Source organism: Anopheles maculipalpis, chromosome 2RL (genome assembly GCF_943734695.1).
Source record: "Anopheles maculipalpis chromosome 2RL, idAnoMacuDA_375_x, whole genome shotgun sequence".
Classification (NCBI taxonomy): domain Eukaryota; kingdom Metazoa; phylum Arthropoda; class Insecta; order Diptera; family Culicidae; genus Anopheles; species Anopheles maculipalpis.
This window is the reverse complement of record NC_064871.1, coordinates 51,061,026-51,074,940: the sequence shown is the minus strand read 5'-3', so window position 1 is coordinate 51,074,940 and position 13,915 is coordinate 51,061,026. Positions and strand designations below refer to the sequence as shown.

General features: G+C 42.9%; 1 protein-coding gene across 3 annotated transcripts in view; it reads right to left on the bottom strand.

Moving 5' to 3' along the window:
- The window catches only part of LOC126556551 (basement membrane-specific heparan sulfate proteoglycan core protein), a 206,664-nt gene that overhangs the window by 97,290 nt on the left and 95,459 nt on the right, over positions 1-13,915 (bottom strand). The window contains exon 1 of one of the 3 annotated variants that reach the window (XM_050211849.1): positions 4,193-4,427. The exons of the other annotated variants lie outside the window; for them this stretch is intronic. Within the exon in view, the coding sequence (XP_050067806.1) occupies positions 4,193-4,294 (102 nt within the window). The 5' untranslated portion in view covers positions 4,295-4,427. Of the gene's footprint in view, positions 1-4,192; positions 4,428-13,915 lie in introns of those variants that run through there. 3 annotated transcript variants of the gene reach the window in all.

Below are 13,915 nucleotides of genomic sequence, written 5' to 3'. Positions count from 1 at the left end.
TTTTTTCTACACAATCAAAGCAAAACCATTCATTCATAGACAAATGTTTGCTCCATCAACCTCCATTTGGATCTCCACATTCAACAACAAAAAAAAAACACAACATTCGTTGAAAATGCTGAACCAGCGGTTAAATCCACCGATTCCCAGCTACGGACAATGGCATCATCGCACCTTTCAGCTAGCTTTTTGGACAATCGGTTTTGAAGTTTGTTTTGATATGCGTTCCATAAATTTTTCACCATTTCTTTATGGATGCTTATGGATTGAAAAATAGATCCTGTGACATCACCGGGTGGTGTTAAAATGAAAGAATTTATTATACTACAGCTTATCCCACTTACCCAAAAACCCACTCGTCGCGTCACGAAAAATTGCATTTATTTCGATGTGAAATAATTCTTTTTCAATACATTTCTTCTTCAAGATCAAAACTACACTGATATTGTTAATGGAATAATATAAACAAATGTAAATAAAATAAATTAAGATTTAATTTTTCAACAGCTAACTGTATGGTAAACTTTTCATGCATTAAATACATACAATGGTGCCGAACAGGTAGACCGTTCTTGAGATGAAGCGCACCAGTCTAACCCAGTAGCCAACCAAATCCAGCGTAGCCAACATTCACTTGCCATGGTGACGGTGGCAACAACCTTCCTAAAGCGGATCAACGATGTTTCATAAATTATCAAAGTGTGAAAGATGTTAATTATGGCCGGTCCTTTTTAGCTGCCGAAATGCGATGGCTAACATTGTTCGCGGTATGCGTCTAATTTCACTAATCTCTTCCCTATGATGCTCTCTCACTCACTGCACGTAAGGAAAGAAGGGAAGCAGGACGGTGGATGCTAGATGTTTACTATATCAGCAACCTTTAGCAAAAAAAAAACGCCATGGACAACCAAACAATAAACAATATGGACCAGAGGACGGCTTGCTGTGATTCAGGAAAGGCTGGAAAGGCTGGACGGAGAAACTTGTCTGGTAGAGTATTATGGATGTTTAAAATTAATCATCACTCCCCAGCAAAGTAACGTTCTTACATGTGAATAAAAAAGCGACATGCAGTTGAATTATTTAATTATGTTTTTTCCTCTCAAGAACACCACAGTTTTGTAGGAACGCCTTATAAAATATTGCGGTTTAAACTCATTTAAAATCAGCTCATGTAGTAAAAAGTGCCTTAAAATAGCGTCGCTTAATAAATTATTACATCCTTTACTATAAAGCCACACTAATTGTACCATAAACAAGTATGACAAGACTATGTAATTAAAAATGATTGATATTTATTCGTATAAATACAATCACATCTTGCACTGACGCAGTCTTCTTGAGAAGTTTTTGCAACATAAGATATTATTCATTTCCGTTATGATACTTAAAGAAAACACTTGAAGATGACATAATCGCGGCATGTGCCATCATGCATCGGTTGTTGTGAATTGAATCAGCTACAGTAAAACAAAAAGATGACATCAACCTAAATGTGTCATTTTCAAGTGTATTCTGTAGAAATACTCAAGTAGAAAGAAAGCTTGTTATAATTCATCCCATTGCGTGTTTTTTCCATTCCCAAAGTAACGTGATGAAACAACACAACCCATGCCTATGTATCACCTCCAGAAGGCGTGACAAACTGTCACTTTTGAGCGCGTAAAAATTGAACAAATTGATTGAACCTCAGACGTCTCGCACTGGACGCCTCACAGGGTCTCGCGTAACTTATCGCGTAGCTAAACGGTGCGGGGCTGCCTACCGGCGGCCACGGTGGCGTCAATAATATGATAATTAAGCAATCGGCTTCGCCACGAAATGAAAGACACCGGTGCCGGTATCAATTCCCAAAAGGCCAATGCCAACACAAAGCAATACAAATCACAAGCCCATGACGAGTGTGACTAGCACGAGCGCAACTGGACTCACGATCGCCCTCGGCAAAGCCCTTGCCACAAGTCCCACGACCACTCTTGGTGCTATGCGCCATGCCCATATACGGCACACAAATGATCGGTTTCGGTTTTGTAGATTTAGTCGGCCGACCTTATCCACGGCGCAGCACGCTGCAGAGCTGCTCGAGTTTCTCCTTCATCCAAACCGAAACCGGGGAGAAGATCACTGCGAAACGCAACCAAATAAGGAACTTCCCTGTGGACCTATCTGAGTCAGTCCCACACCAGTTCCATCAGCGGTCTATCTGTCGACCCGATACACTCATAGTAAGTAGCTTCTTGATTTCAAACCCACCTCTTCGTACCCCGACCGAATCATAACCGTCTCTACCAACAGCCACAGACATCGATGTGTGTAGCTAATGCTCCATTTCAACAGCCTGCTACTCGTGACTAAGATTGATCTGCAGCCTACCTCATGCAAATACCAGCATTGGGACGAAAATAGCTCACACCGTCGCACATAAAGACTGGACCTACCCTGCCAGAAAGATTTCAAAACTAGTGGATTGCTTCCCGTCTTGCCAGGGACGGCCCCCTATCTTTGCAGGCTGGATGCAATGACCTCGGTTGGGTCTCGGAAGACGAAATCTTATCCTTGAAAAATCTCCAATTCTGTTCCACCCGTTTCTTCCACCTTTATGGCAAACCGCAACGGCACAATTTCTCCCAACCACGGTAGAGTTCTTTTTATTTGCTGGCACGGGCTCTGGCTCTTATTATTTTATGGTGAAGGAAGCCACAGAAACATGGTGTGTCCTAATGGAAAGGTTCGTCTGTCTGGATCAAATCGTTCGAGTTCAACATGAACCAGGCCTTGGTGTGTTAATTGAAAACAGGTTCTCGCTGACTGTTGTGCGAGTTTTTAGCAAAATAAAGCCAACCACCATACGATGTAGCCCATGATCAGTGGCGCTAAGCGAAAGTGGCACTGAAGAAGAGTTTGGAAGCGCTCAATACGTACGGCTACCAAAAAAAGCTATAAAAAGATCTTCTTGCAACAAACAGTTGGTGTAGAAATTTGTGGCAGAAAGTAAATCTTCGACAGCAATGATGCAGCATTTTTTCCTAAAGCAATGTCCATTGTAAGCTGCATTCCACTGAGCGTTTTTATAGTTTTTGGCTATGTTTAGAGGTTTGTTATTGGTGCACTACGTTGCAAAAGGCAGATCGTAAGATATCGCATAAATGTTGCCATAATTCTATTGAGGAAGTCCTCTTTTCTTCATTAGAGCTAACCTTCGCACTTTGATGTGTGGTTGTCTGAGTTTTTAACTTTGCGAATTTGCAAATCTTGTGATAAAACAAAGATTCATGTAATGTACATTTTAACCGGATGAATGCTCTAAACACGTCCAACACATTTAAATGTTTAAACCACATACCAAAGCCGGCTCCGTGCGCTAAGCTTCAATAAGCCCATCTTAACATCCTTGAGTTCGTCTAAGCTTGCGGTACAGCAAACACGGTGTCCAACACAATCAACCTTTTGGAAACACCCGCAGCCGCTTTATCTTCAACCACAGCACGTCTCTTATCGTGAACGGTCGAGCGCGATACGGTGATGCGTCCCGCGTCTTCGCGTTACATCATGCACAAAAATATGCACCAACGCCAGCGCTCCAAACGCTCTTATCAAGTACCCCGCCATGACCAGTGCCTCAAACTACAATCTGAGGTATTTTTTAATCAAGATCATAAGACCTAAGGTATCCATGCACCATGATGACTCGGAACGGGCAGCAAAATGGATCACCACGCTAAACGATCGCACTGGAGTGCTCACCACTGGATACAATGTAGCACAGTAAGGTTGGTGCCGGGATAAGATACTCGATCCCAATACACCTTACACCATGAAGGCACGTGGAGCAACTAGCAGTAGACGAAGGGTACGAAGTACTCTGATAAACTATTTTCCTTCATAATCACAAAGATTCTTATTCTACTCCACATACCGGGAGGGTAGAAGACGCATACAGGAAGAGCCATGTACCACACACATACACACAATTGGCTACGAAAAGTAGTCCTCCAAATCCGACGCCAAAGTGTATGCATTTCGATGGGCTCTTGGCCTCGTACACACATCGCACTGCAGTCGACCCACTTCAACTCCCAAGTGCTGCCTTGTCGTTTGTCAACATTCAGTACATTGTTTGTTCTATCCAGAGTGTCGCGACACGCACTATAATGCGTGCAGCCCAGCCCCATGTGTTCTCACACTCACTTACCTCGCTTTCAACAATGGACGGCTGTTGCCTGGCTGCATCCGTTCCGATGGCGGCTAGAAGTAGCAGCAGCAGTGCTGCTACCCTGCACCTTGCGGCCGCCATTGCCGACGCGGCAATGCGATCACTTACGAAGGAGTATCCGCCGATCAGCAAATGGCAACAGTGTTGTCAGCTTACAGTTCCGGAAACACGAGGTTCCGGATGGTGTGGTTTCCGAGAACCTGATCACTAAACTTGTCCTGTTTAGGTGCTCCACCTACAAACACTCTCACTTAAGCGAACGACCAGATCTCTCACCAGAAACACACCACTGGACAAAAATAGCCGAAAAAAGATCAAGTTAAAGTTCGAACACTGTTTGAATGTTTCACAATCCTCAAAATTTCATATTCGTAAAACTTCTTCAAAATATAATTCTACCCTTCGGGCTTAGAGCATCGAACTCCAAACGAAAATACGAAATCTTGCATTACGAAAGATCACAGAAACGTGAACGAAACGCAAAGGTGGCTCGTACTAGACAAAAAAGGCCACAACCATAAGGTAAATATTAGCAACAGCTCAAACAATGCAGCACAAACTAGATGACGCCGATAGCGGGCGCGATACAGTGCGGCCTACCCACCATCGTTTTATCGCGCCCAGTGTACGCCAGTATGGTCTCTCGTCCGGTTTTATGCTTACGCGTTCGAACTGTTTTCGGAACTATTTGTTACTTTTTGTTCTTCAGGTTTCTCCGTCTTCTTACCGCGAAGATGAGATCCGGTCCCGAGTTCCTTTCGATCTATGTGCGATAAGAAGGGGGAGCATTCGAATTGAATTTGATTCAGCTAGTGGTAGTAACAACCCCGATAGCGCCCGTGTTTTATTATTACCGGCTTCCACGAGGGTTTGAATGAAAAAGTTCACATACACACACACACACACACACACATGTGCGCACACGCACATATTTATATATTTATAAACACAACCACGCACATAGCCCAATCGAAAGAGGCAAGTAGAATCATGCATCTGTTGTCATCTAAATTTGGACTACATCATGTTTCACCGTGTTCCCTTCGCGAGTTGTCAACAGGAACGTCCTTACATCTTCCGATCAAACAATGTGACGAAACGGCGTGACGTCAGACGACCATGATCGAGAAAAGTTCGACTCCCGATTGGTGATACAAGTGGGCATGATCGTCGGTCACGCCATCTCACATACAGAAGGTTCCTGGTGCAGCAACATGCTGACTATTCAACACATTTCCACCCAGGGCAAACATGATCCCGTAGCCCGTCGGAACTGTCGGATTCCAACCCCTTTTCTGCTGACGAATGGAGTGGAGTCGAAGCCGGTGCCGTCGCACGGAAACAACACACCGTCCAGCCCAATGCCTTTAGGAAGGAAGAAGGCCGCAAGAAGAGGGACAGGAATTGGACACTGGTGCACTAGCAGTAACCGCGACCGATACACCCGCACACAACGGCTCACAATTCACAGGCACCTTCCCCGCACCAATCGATCTATAAAAATACACTCTCGCAAACAGACAGACACAACCATTTACACAAACGCGCGCGCTCGCGCACACACTCACTCACTCAAACACACACGTGTAGAGCCAGACGCGCAGACTTCTTCAAACCTACCGTCTGCGTATGAGAGAACGGACACGTTGGGGATGCCCCTCACAACGCACAGAGCAACAGAGAAGGAAGCAGATGGTGTGGGAATCGAACGAGAAGAAAGCACTGCCGAAATGCCGAACCACACTGGCTGAGCCGCGGCCACGAACTGAACCGCGATACGCAACCGTCGGGTGCGCGAGCCGAAAACCTTTGCGTTCCGTCGCCTGACAGACGAACGAAAATGAACTACTGCCGCTGCTGATCAACGTCACTAAGCGCCGTGACCTCGACCACCGTGCGTGAGTTTTATCCGGGCCGGTGGATGAACGTTATCCGAAATTACGAACGCCCAGCTCATCTCCGTGCAGCTCATCTTGGATGCGTTCACCGCTGTTCATCTCACGCGGGATGTTGGGGTGGTTTTGCTCCATACCGAGTTAAGGAAAACCGTTGGGCCCGATGATTGGTCCACACGTGGTCGACTCAATGCCGGCGAGAAGGTGGAGTTCTGCAATAAGTCCCGAACCTGTACGAGGTAACCGATGATACCAGGTGATAACGCTCCGTGCGATGCCTAATGCGCTGACTCGTGACTTTGGTGCGTCTCCACGTGGTTGGCATTTCTCCAGAAGCGTTCATTTTCGCCTGTTAAAAAGCCGGTTGCATGCACGCTGTACCAGCTGTTTGCTTGTCGTGTTCACGCACAAGTACGTTCATCCAGGAAGCCGCATGCGAAAGCTGCTTTCTAACAACGAGCGATACGCTTTTCGCCCACAAAATGGCGAGTCGTTAAAGTTCATTTTCGCCCGTATAAATGCAAGACGAAAAATACAGCTTTTTTGCTGTGCTTGAAACTGTTTACCCTTTTTCAGCTTTTTGCTGAGCAAGAAAGGGGAGTTAACCGAAACGTAACAACATTTAAAGGCTTTTTTTTTATCACCAGAAAATAATAAACCTCTTATCAACTAGTTGTACAGGTTACAACAATGTCGAATAACATTGTAGTAACAATAAACGAATAATTAAAAGTGTTAATATATAACCCATTTGATGGTCGGCGTGACGTAGAGGGTCGTTCAGCCAAGAATAAGAAAAGGAAGCCTACCTCAAAGATAAACAATGCTTTCTATTCCTGTTTAGTCATTCTTCGGTAAAATATGATGTTTTACAGCATGGACAGTTATTTGCCGTATAGATGGCGCCACTGATTTCCGCATTATTTCAAATTTCAAGTGATTTATGATTTTTTTGTTATTTATAGAGGTTTTGAGTCTCTGAGACTAAATTTGCCTCTCTACTTTATACAAAAAGTGGTTAATGCTAAGACAAAACTATTGCGGATGTGGCTTGCCTCTTATCTACAACTATTGCAATTTCGGCTAGTAAAAAGTTAAAACTATTACTTCATTTTATCTATATAAATTGCTTATTCGTAACAAATTAATAAGATGGTTCGTCGGGTGATAGGGTTGTCGCGTAATCTGTGTCTAGTTAGCAGGTAGCTCGGTGTGTCGTGTATCCATGGCAATCGGTGAAGATGTGGCGGATTCAGATGTCAACGCCACAGAAGCTGCAGAGTGGACGACTGGATTTGTTGAGGATGTAGGAAGGCGTGTATGTCCTATTCGAAAGTGGACTCATTCGATAGGACCCGTTGATGGTGACTTGATTCGAAATCTTCCCAAGAAGCGGTGTTGTGCTTAATGGGGCGGATATTGTTGCTAAGGTCAAGTTTTTCTCAGGTGGTGTTCTAGTGTTGGAAGACTTTGGTGTTGGTAAAGCGAATGGCATCTCGGCGGGAAAGGGTGTTGTGTGCTTCTGTAAGACGAAACCAACCTTTGTTGGCCAGACGATCGGCTTCCTCGTTTCGGTTCATTTCGGAATGACCCGGAATCCGACAGAAAATGATTGTCGGTGACACAGTGACACAGACTAGTGGTTGAATGAGGGGATCTTTGGAGGTGCCGTGATCCATTGCGGCCAGAACACTGGAACTATCGGTGAAGAAGACGTTCAGTCGGTCGGTCTGTAATCCTTCGTCCGCCGACTAGTTTAATGGCTATTGCTTCGGCAGAGAAGATGGAAGTGTGATTAGCAAGTTTTAATTTATGAGTTCAATCAGCTCAAACGGAATAAAACTTTTGACCAGCATGATGAGTTAACAGTGTTTCAAAGCAGGTGTTAACTTTGTATTTGTAGCGATGTATACGACAATCGTCCACCAGTCAGATACAGCAACAGCAGGAGGAACTGGAACAGAATCGATAAAGCAGGGAACTCACTAAGCATATTGAACATACAACCTTACATGTCTTATCAAAACTAGGCAAATGGAAGACAAAATTCGAATCTACCTAACACAATAAGATTCGAACAATTACACAGATATCCCAGAGAACAGTATAAGCAAATTAGGAAAAATGTTGAAAATAATAGTGATAACAGAGATCATGCTCAAAAATATGGGACAAATGAAAACATTGAAGAGAACGATATCGAGCATCGTAAAAACAATGCGAAGATACATGAAAAATCAAATGAACTTAGCTGTATAAAAATAAATCCAGATTTGAGAGAAAATATTAATAAGAGATCAGTTAAAAGTATGTTCCTCATAAGACAACATAAACATGAAAGTGAATATCGTTGCACAAAAGAAAATGCTCAAGAAAAACGTATATTAGAACAGGAAAAGATCTTTTATAATGGAACACAAACGGAAGATAAAGATTACAACTACGAAGAATACGAAAAATATGAACGCGGAAGCAAATATGAAACAATGAACTACAAGCAATATGAAAATGATGAAGAATCTTTGAATAACTTTACTCAGTATAATGAAAAAGCATTTGAATATGACTTTAAAACAGAACATTCTAAGCAAGAAGAAATATGTAATGAAAATAACACTGGAGAAGATATCAAAAGAATCAATAATTTAAATGATATGTTTAATGACATGAACTGCGAAGCAATTAATGAATCTGAAGATGCAATTAACAAAATTAAAAGTGCAAAAAAAAACGCATAAGAACACTAAGAAGCATATGAATGAGTTATATGAAAAAGAATTGAATGATGCTGAAAATGAACTACAATGCACATCAAGAGAGGCTGATAACGATGAATATAACAATACCACTATATGTGAAGTACAGCGCAAAGCATCGATAACTAACAATGTGAAAGAAAAGTTAAAAAAAATACTTCAAGAAAAATTGCGAGCATTAGCATTAAGAAAGCAAAATTCGATTTGAAAAAAGATGAAGAACCCTCATTGCATTTTGAAGATAGCAAACAATCCAATATTAAACTCAAGCTCAATACATGCAGCTATAAATATTCCAATATCAATTCTTTGGTTAACGATTCAGTGTACATAAAATACTATCCACCTTAGTCGAACGCCTGACGTAACATTAAATATAATTAAATTAAGAAAAAAAAATAAAAAAAATCATATACAAATATAGAACTGAAAGAGAATAATGTTACTCTTTCGCAAAAAGATTTTCACTCAATTTAACATTATTCTTCTAAACAGGGGAGGTGTAGCATATCTGCTAAACATCTCACTAGAGTATACATTATTTCGCATACAACAAGCCTTACGTAGCATTATACGGTGAGCAGACACAAAACAACAAAACACAAACAAGTAACTTCATGCATAGCAAGCATATAGATCCAACGACGAATGATATCCGTCACATTTCTTGCAAGTGCAGCAATCGATCGCACCGCGACACATTTTATGCTTACGTAAATATTTTTGTACTAAACGCAATAGCAAAAAGAACAACCACTAAGAAACAATCTTGGTTACAAAAACGAGCAAAAACTATTGTAAGAATTGGGTATAAATAAAGCGGTCTAGGAAGCCTTCGGCACACACAGACAGGCAGATGGAAAGAGAAGGTGCAACAAGCTAAACCTTGCGTTCAATTCTTTCTAGAGGTTTGAGAGTCACCCTACCCAAGGTAAGGCCTCAAACCTCCAACATGCCTGTAAGGGATATTCCTTCTGAACATCCAAAGTCGCCTGGCCGAATTGCTCCGCCGATGAGCATCGAGAGTCCCCCTACCAAAGGTAAGGCCTCGATGTCTCCAACTTTCCTGTAAGGAAGATTCTCATCTAGAATCTTCAGGTTCAGACAGTCAGATAAAAGAAAGATATTGGTCCGCACAGTTAGCAATCACGTTGTTCCGTTCTCGTCGCGATTATAAGTCCGAGTTTCTTCTTCTCCACCACATGGCGACCGTGAATTTCTTCTTCCCATGGTGCGGGATCTTCCATTAAGCAGAGCGGAGTTTGGTACTGAGGTCTAGGTTGTGCCCGCTGGTATTCCAGTTTTTCGTAACAATTGTGAGGATAACTATTGGATGGGATCGCAGCTTGAAAAGTGTTCAGTGGTTCTAATCGACGGAGCCGATCTTCGTTAGCAAATTGGTCGGCTTTCTTGTTTACGTGAATTCCGGAATGACCTGGAATTCCAACAAAAAACGATTTCAGAAGATGAAGGGCTGTCTTCAAGGTGCTATATATGAGGGTCTTTGCAGATGCCGTTTTCAAGAACGGTCAGAACACTGGCAGTCGTAGTCGTAGTGGCTTGCATCTTCGACGAAGCTCAAACTCGTCCTCAAATGCCATCCTCCCACCTCAATCTGGGCCTACCACGCCTCCTCTGTCCGTGTGGACGGCCTAAAAGGACTTTCTGAGCTGGGTTGTCCGGTGTCATGCGTATCACATGGCCAGCCCATCAGAGTCTGGCGAGCCTAATTCGCTGAACAACGGTGAGGTCGCCATGCAGTTCGTACAGCTCGTCGCTGTGGGGCCAACAATCCTTCTGAGCATCTTCCTCTCGAACGCGTCTAACAGGGCTTCGTCTGTTTTGGACAGGGTCCATGTCTCAGAGGCGTATGTGAGTAATGGGACTATAAAGGTACGATACAGTCTCAGCTTCGACCTTCGCGACAAGTTTTTTTAAGTGAGTTGTTTCCCCAGGCTGTAGAATGTAGAACCTATCCGTATATCACCCCCACGTAGTTCCGGATTTCTTAGTAGGGCCGCTGATGGTACCACCATTATTTGGTCTTTGTCTCGCTAATTTGCAACCCAAGGTTTTACGCCGCCTGCTGGATCCTTCGGTAGGCCTCTGCTATCTGGGAGAGCCGCAGACCAATGATGTCATCAGCGTATGCCTGGATCTGGGTTAACTTATAGAAGATGTTACCAGAAGTCTCCTCTTTCGAGTCACGGATGGCCCTCTCTAGCACCAAGTTGAATAGGAGACAGGCGAGCCCATCTCCCTGACGCAAGCCTTTGGTGGTAGCAAAGGACCCTGAGAGTTTTCCATCCACCTTCACCTGGCATGTGACGTTGGTCATGATCATTCTAACCAGCCTGATCAGTTTGACCGGAATTCCAAAGAAAGTTTTACCCTGGCTATGCTACCATATGCGGCCTTGAAATCTATGAAGAGATGGTACGTGTTCATCTGCTGTTCAGCCATCTTCTCCAAGATTTACCGCATGGCGAATTTTGAGATCACCTGAAAGGAACAAAGAATGGGACACACCTATGTACGTAATGGATCATTACAAATGTATAACTACAAACATGAAAAAATAGTTAATTAGAAACAAAAAGAAAAACATAACCAACGTGAAGAGATACCACCGCAGGTTCTCTTGGCCTGGTTGAGCGTGTCGTGACGACATGGCCAGGTCGCCAATCAGTTTCCAGTAAACTCAGTTCAGTGCTGTAGCCCATCATCCTTGAATATCTCTGAAAGGTTTGACTCCACCTAGACCAACCATCGAGCTCGCTGTGCTCCTCTTCTATCTAGATTATTGATGTTTGTTCGCGATACAGCTCAGCTAAAAATTGCGTTTGTGGAAGTATTCTGGGCCCTGTAAGTTTATGGAGCACTATTTCCCTGAACAATGTGCCGGAGGATTTTGGTTCTGGCGTTGTTGTTGCAGAGTCCCCTACCTCCCCCAGATCAACACCAACTACTGATAACCTGCTTCCAAGTCGAGATCCATCACGATCAGAGCCCCTGACAAGCAGGTACTTGGTCTTCATCGCATTGATGCTCATTTCAATCCTATCGGCTTCGCTCATGTAAGACAAGAAATTTTAAAGATCAGGTGAAAATCGTGCCCTGAGTTTCGAAGTCCACGATTCGCATAACACCCTGTTGAGCGATGTTGAACAACACAACATTTCGATACGTCATATATTTCGTACTGAAACTGCAAGAAGTTTCGAAAATCCTGTTAAAGATATTTTAGAATTTGCCTGTGTTTTGTGGACCCCATTTAGTATCTCATTAACAACCATACTTTCGAGTTAATGCTCCCTTAACGCTCTGCTCAATTCGTTGCCAACTGCTTAAGCTTCCCACATTGGAGTTCCGTCGTGCGCTGGCTCAAGCATCTTACTTTGTGTTTTTATGGGTGTTTTGAATGTGATTTACTCAGCTTTAGAATGGACTGTAGCTTCGTGTACTCTACTAATACCTAGGATTAGTCTAATTAGGCGCAAGGAACCAATTTAATGAAATTCAAATACAATTTATTTGTACACAATTCTCCAGTTACTTCTGGTTTCTATAACTTACATTGATCTTATCTAAAACGCCAGTAAGGTTCTCGCACTTCTTGGATAGTTCTAGTACAATAGTTTACTATGGGTAGCTGTAGTACTAAGATTGAACATTTGACAATTTATAAGACAAACTTAATTCTACTAATTGTAAATAACAACTAAACAAACATCAGTCAAATCTATTTCAAACATATAAAGTCTATGCAAATAGAATCCAATCGGTCGAATCTGTTTTAAATGTGATTACATACGTCTCACGTGTTTGCGTTCCATTTATGTTTGCGTAAATTGTGTGTACTGTCCTTAGATTTACAGTAGCGCCTTCCTTGCTTAAAATTCTCATGCAACAGCATAGCGAAACTTTTCAACTTCTCTTGCTCCTTCCACTCGCGTGGCTTCTCCAGAGCAGCGCAGATGTGGCCTCCAAAAAATACAAAAACAATAACTTTCCAAACTCACGCTCCAGGAATCCCCGCAACGGTCTTTTTGTTGAAGGAAATGTCGTACAAATCTCCTGTCCCGCCCTTTCCTACCGGCTCCACCCAAAATGGAATGCTTCCCAACGTATAGCAGAACGCAAACTGCTTCGGCACCGAACATACGTTTTCAATGGAGTACATTATGCCCATGGCTCGCGTGAGTATCTGGTCACCTTGCACCGATTCCCAGCACCGGTTCCGCACTTACTGGTTACGTTTTGTTTTTCGCTCCAGTCCCCGTTGCAGTTCCGGTCGCTTTGTAAGATGGTTCCTTCGCACCGGAAGCCTTCTTATATTTGTGGAACGGAATGTGGAGCGGTACAGCACGGCTCCTTTCGCATATTGCGACAAAGTTCGGCACTCTCCGGAGTTTAGCACGTGACAGTACCTGTAGGCAGGAAAGTTGGGTAGAATGTTGCCGCTTTGTCTCTTGTATGGTGTTACCTTCTTCAACGTATTACACGTGACTGCTTGACGACTGGCACGATTCAAGTGATAGGGTATGGTTTAACCGTACGGAAACTCGCAGCAATACAGAACGGAAATGGATAGTGAAAATGCTAGAATGCTCCATACGACCTGCGTTCGTCACCTTTGTAATATGCGAGTATTGTATGCACAAGTAAAGAAAACATCCTGAAATTTAGATACGATTGACGCAGGAATGATTCATGAAAGCGAAAATAAACTCGCATTAGTTGTAAAAGCTCAACAAAGTTTTTTCTATCATTAAACATAAAAAAATATTCTAAGAAATCGAATAAACATGACTTTCTAGATCAATCGCTTGATGATACAAATTGTAACTAAGTTGTTCGTACTATATTTCCACCAAGTTTCGTATTTGTTTGCCATATTCCTCATCTTCAATCTAACCCACTTGCTTGCTGCATTATTGACAGCTCCCAAATGTGTTTTCTTTTTTGCGCGGCGTAATATAAACTTCTCCTCCCCCCTTTTTTTTGTTTGGCGTCCTATCAAACCACCTGCTGAGTTGTACTGTAACTTG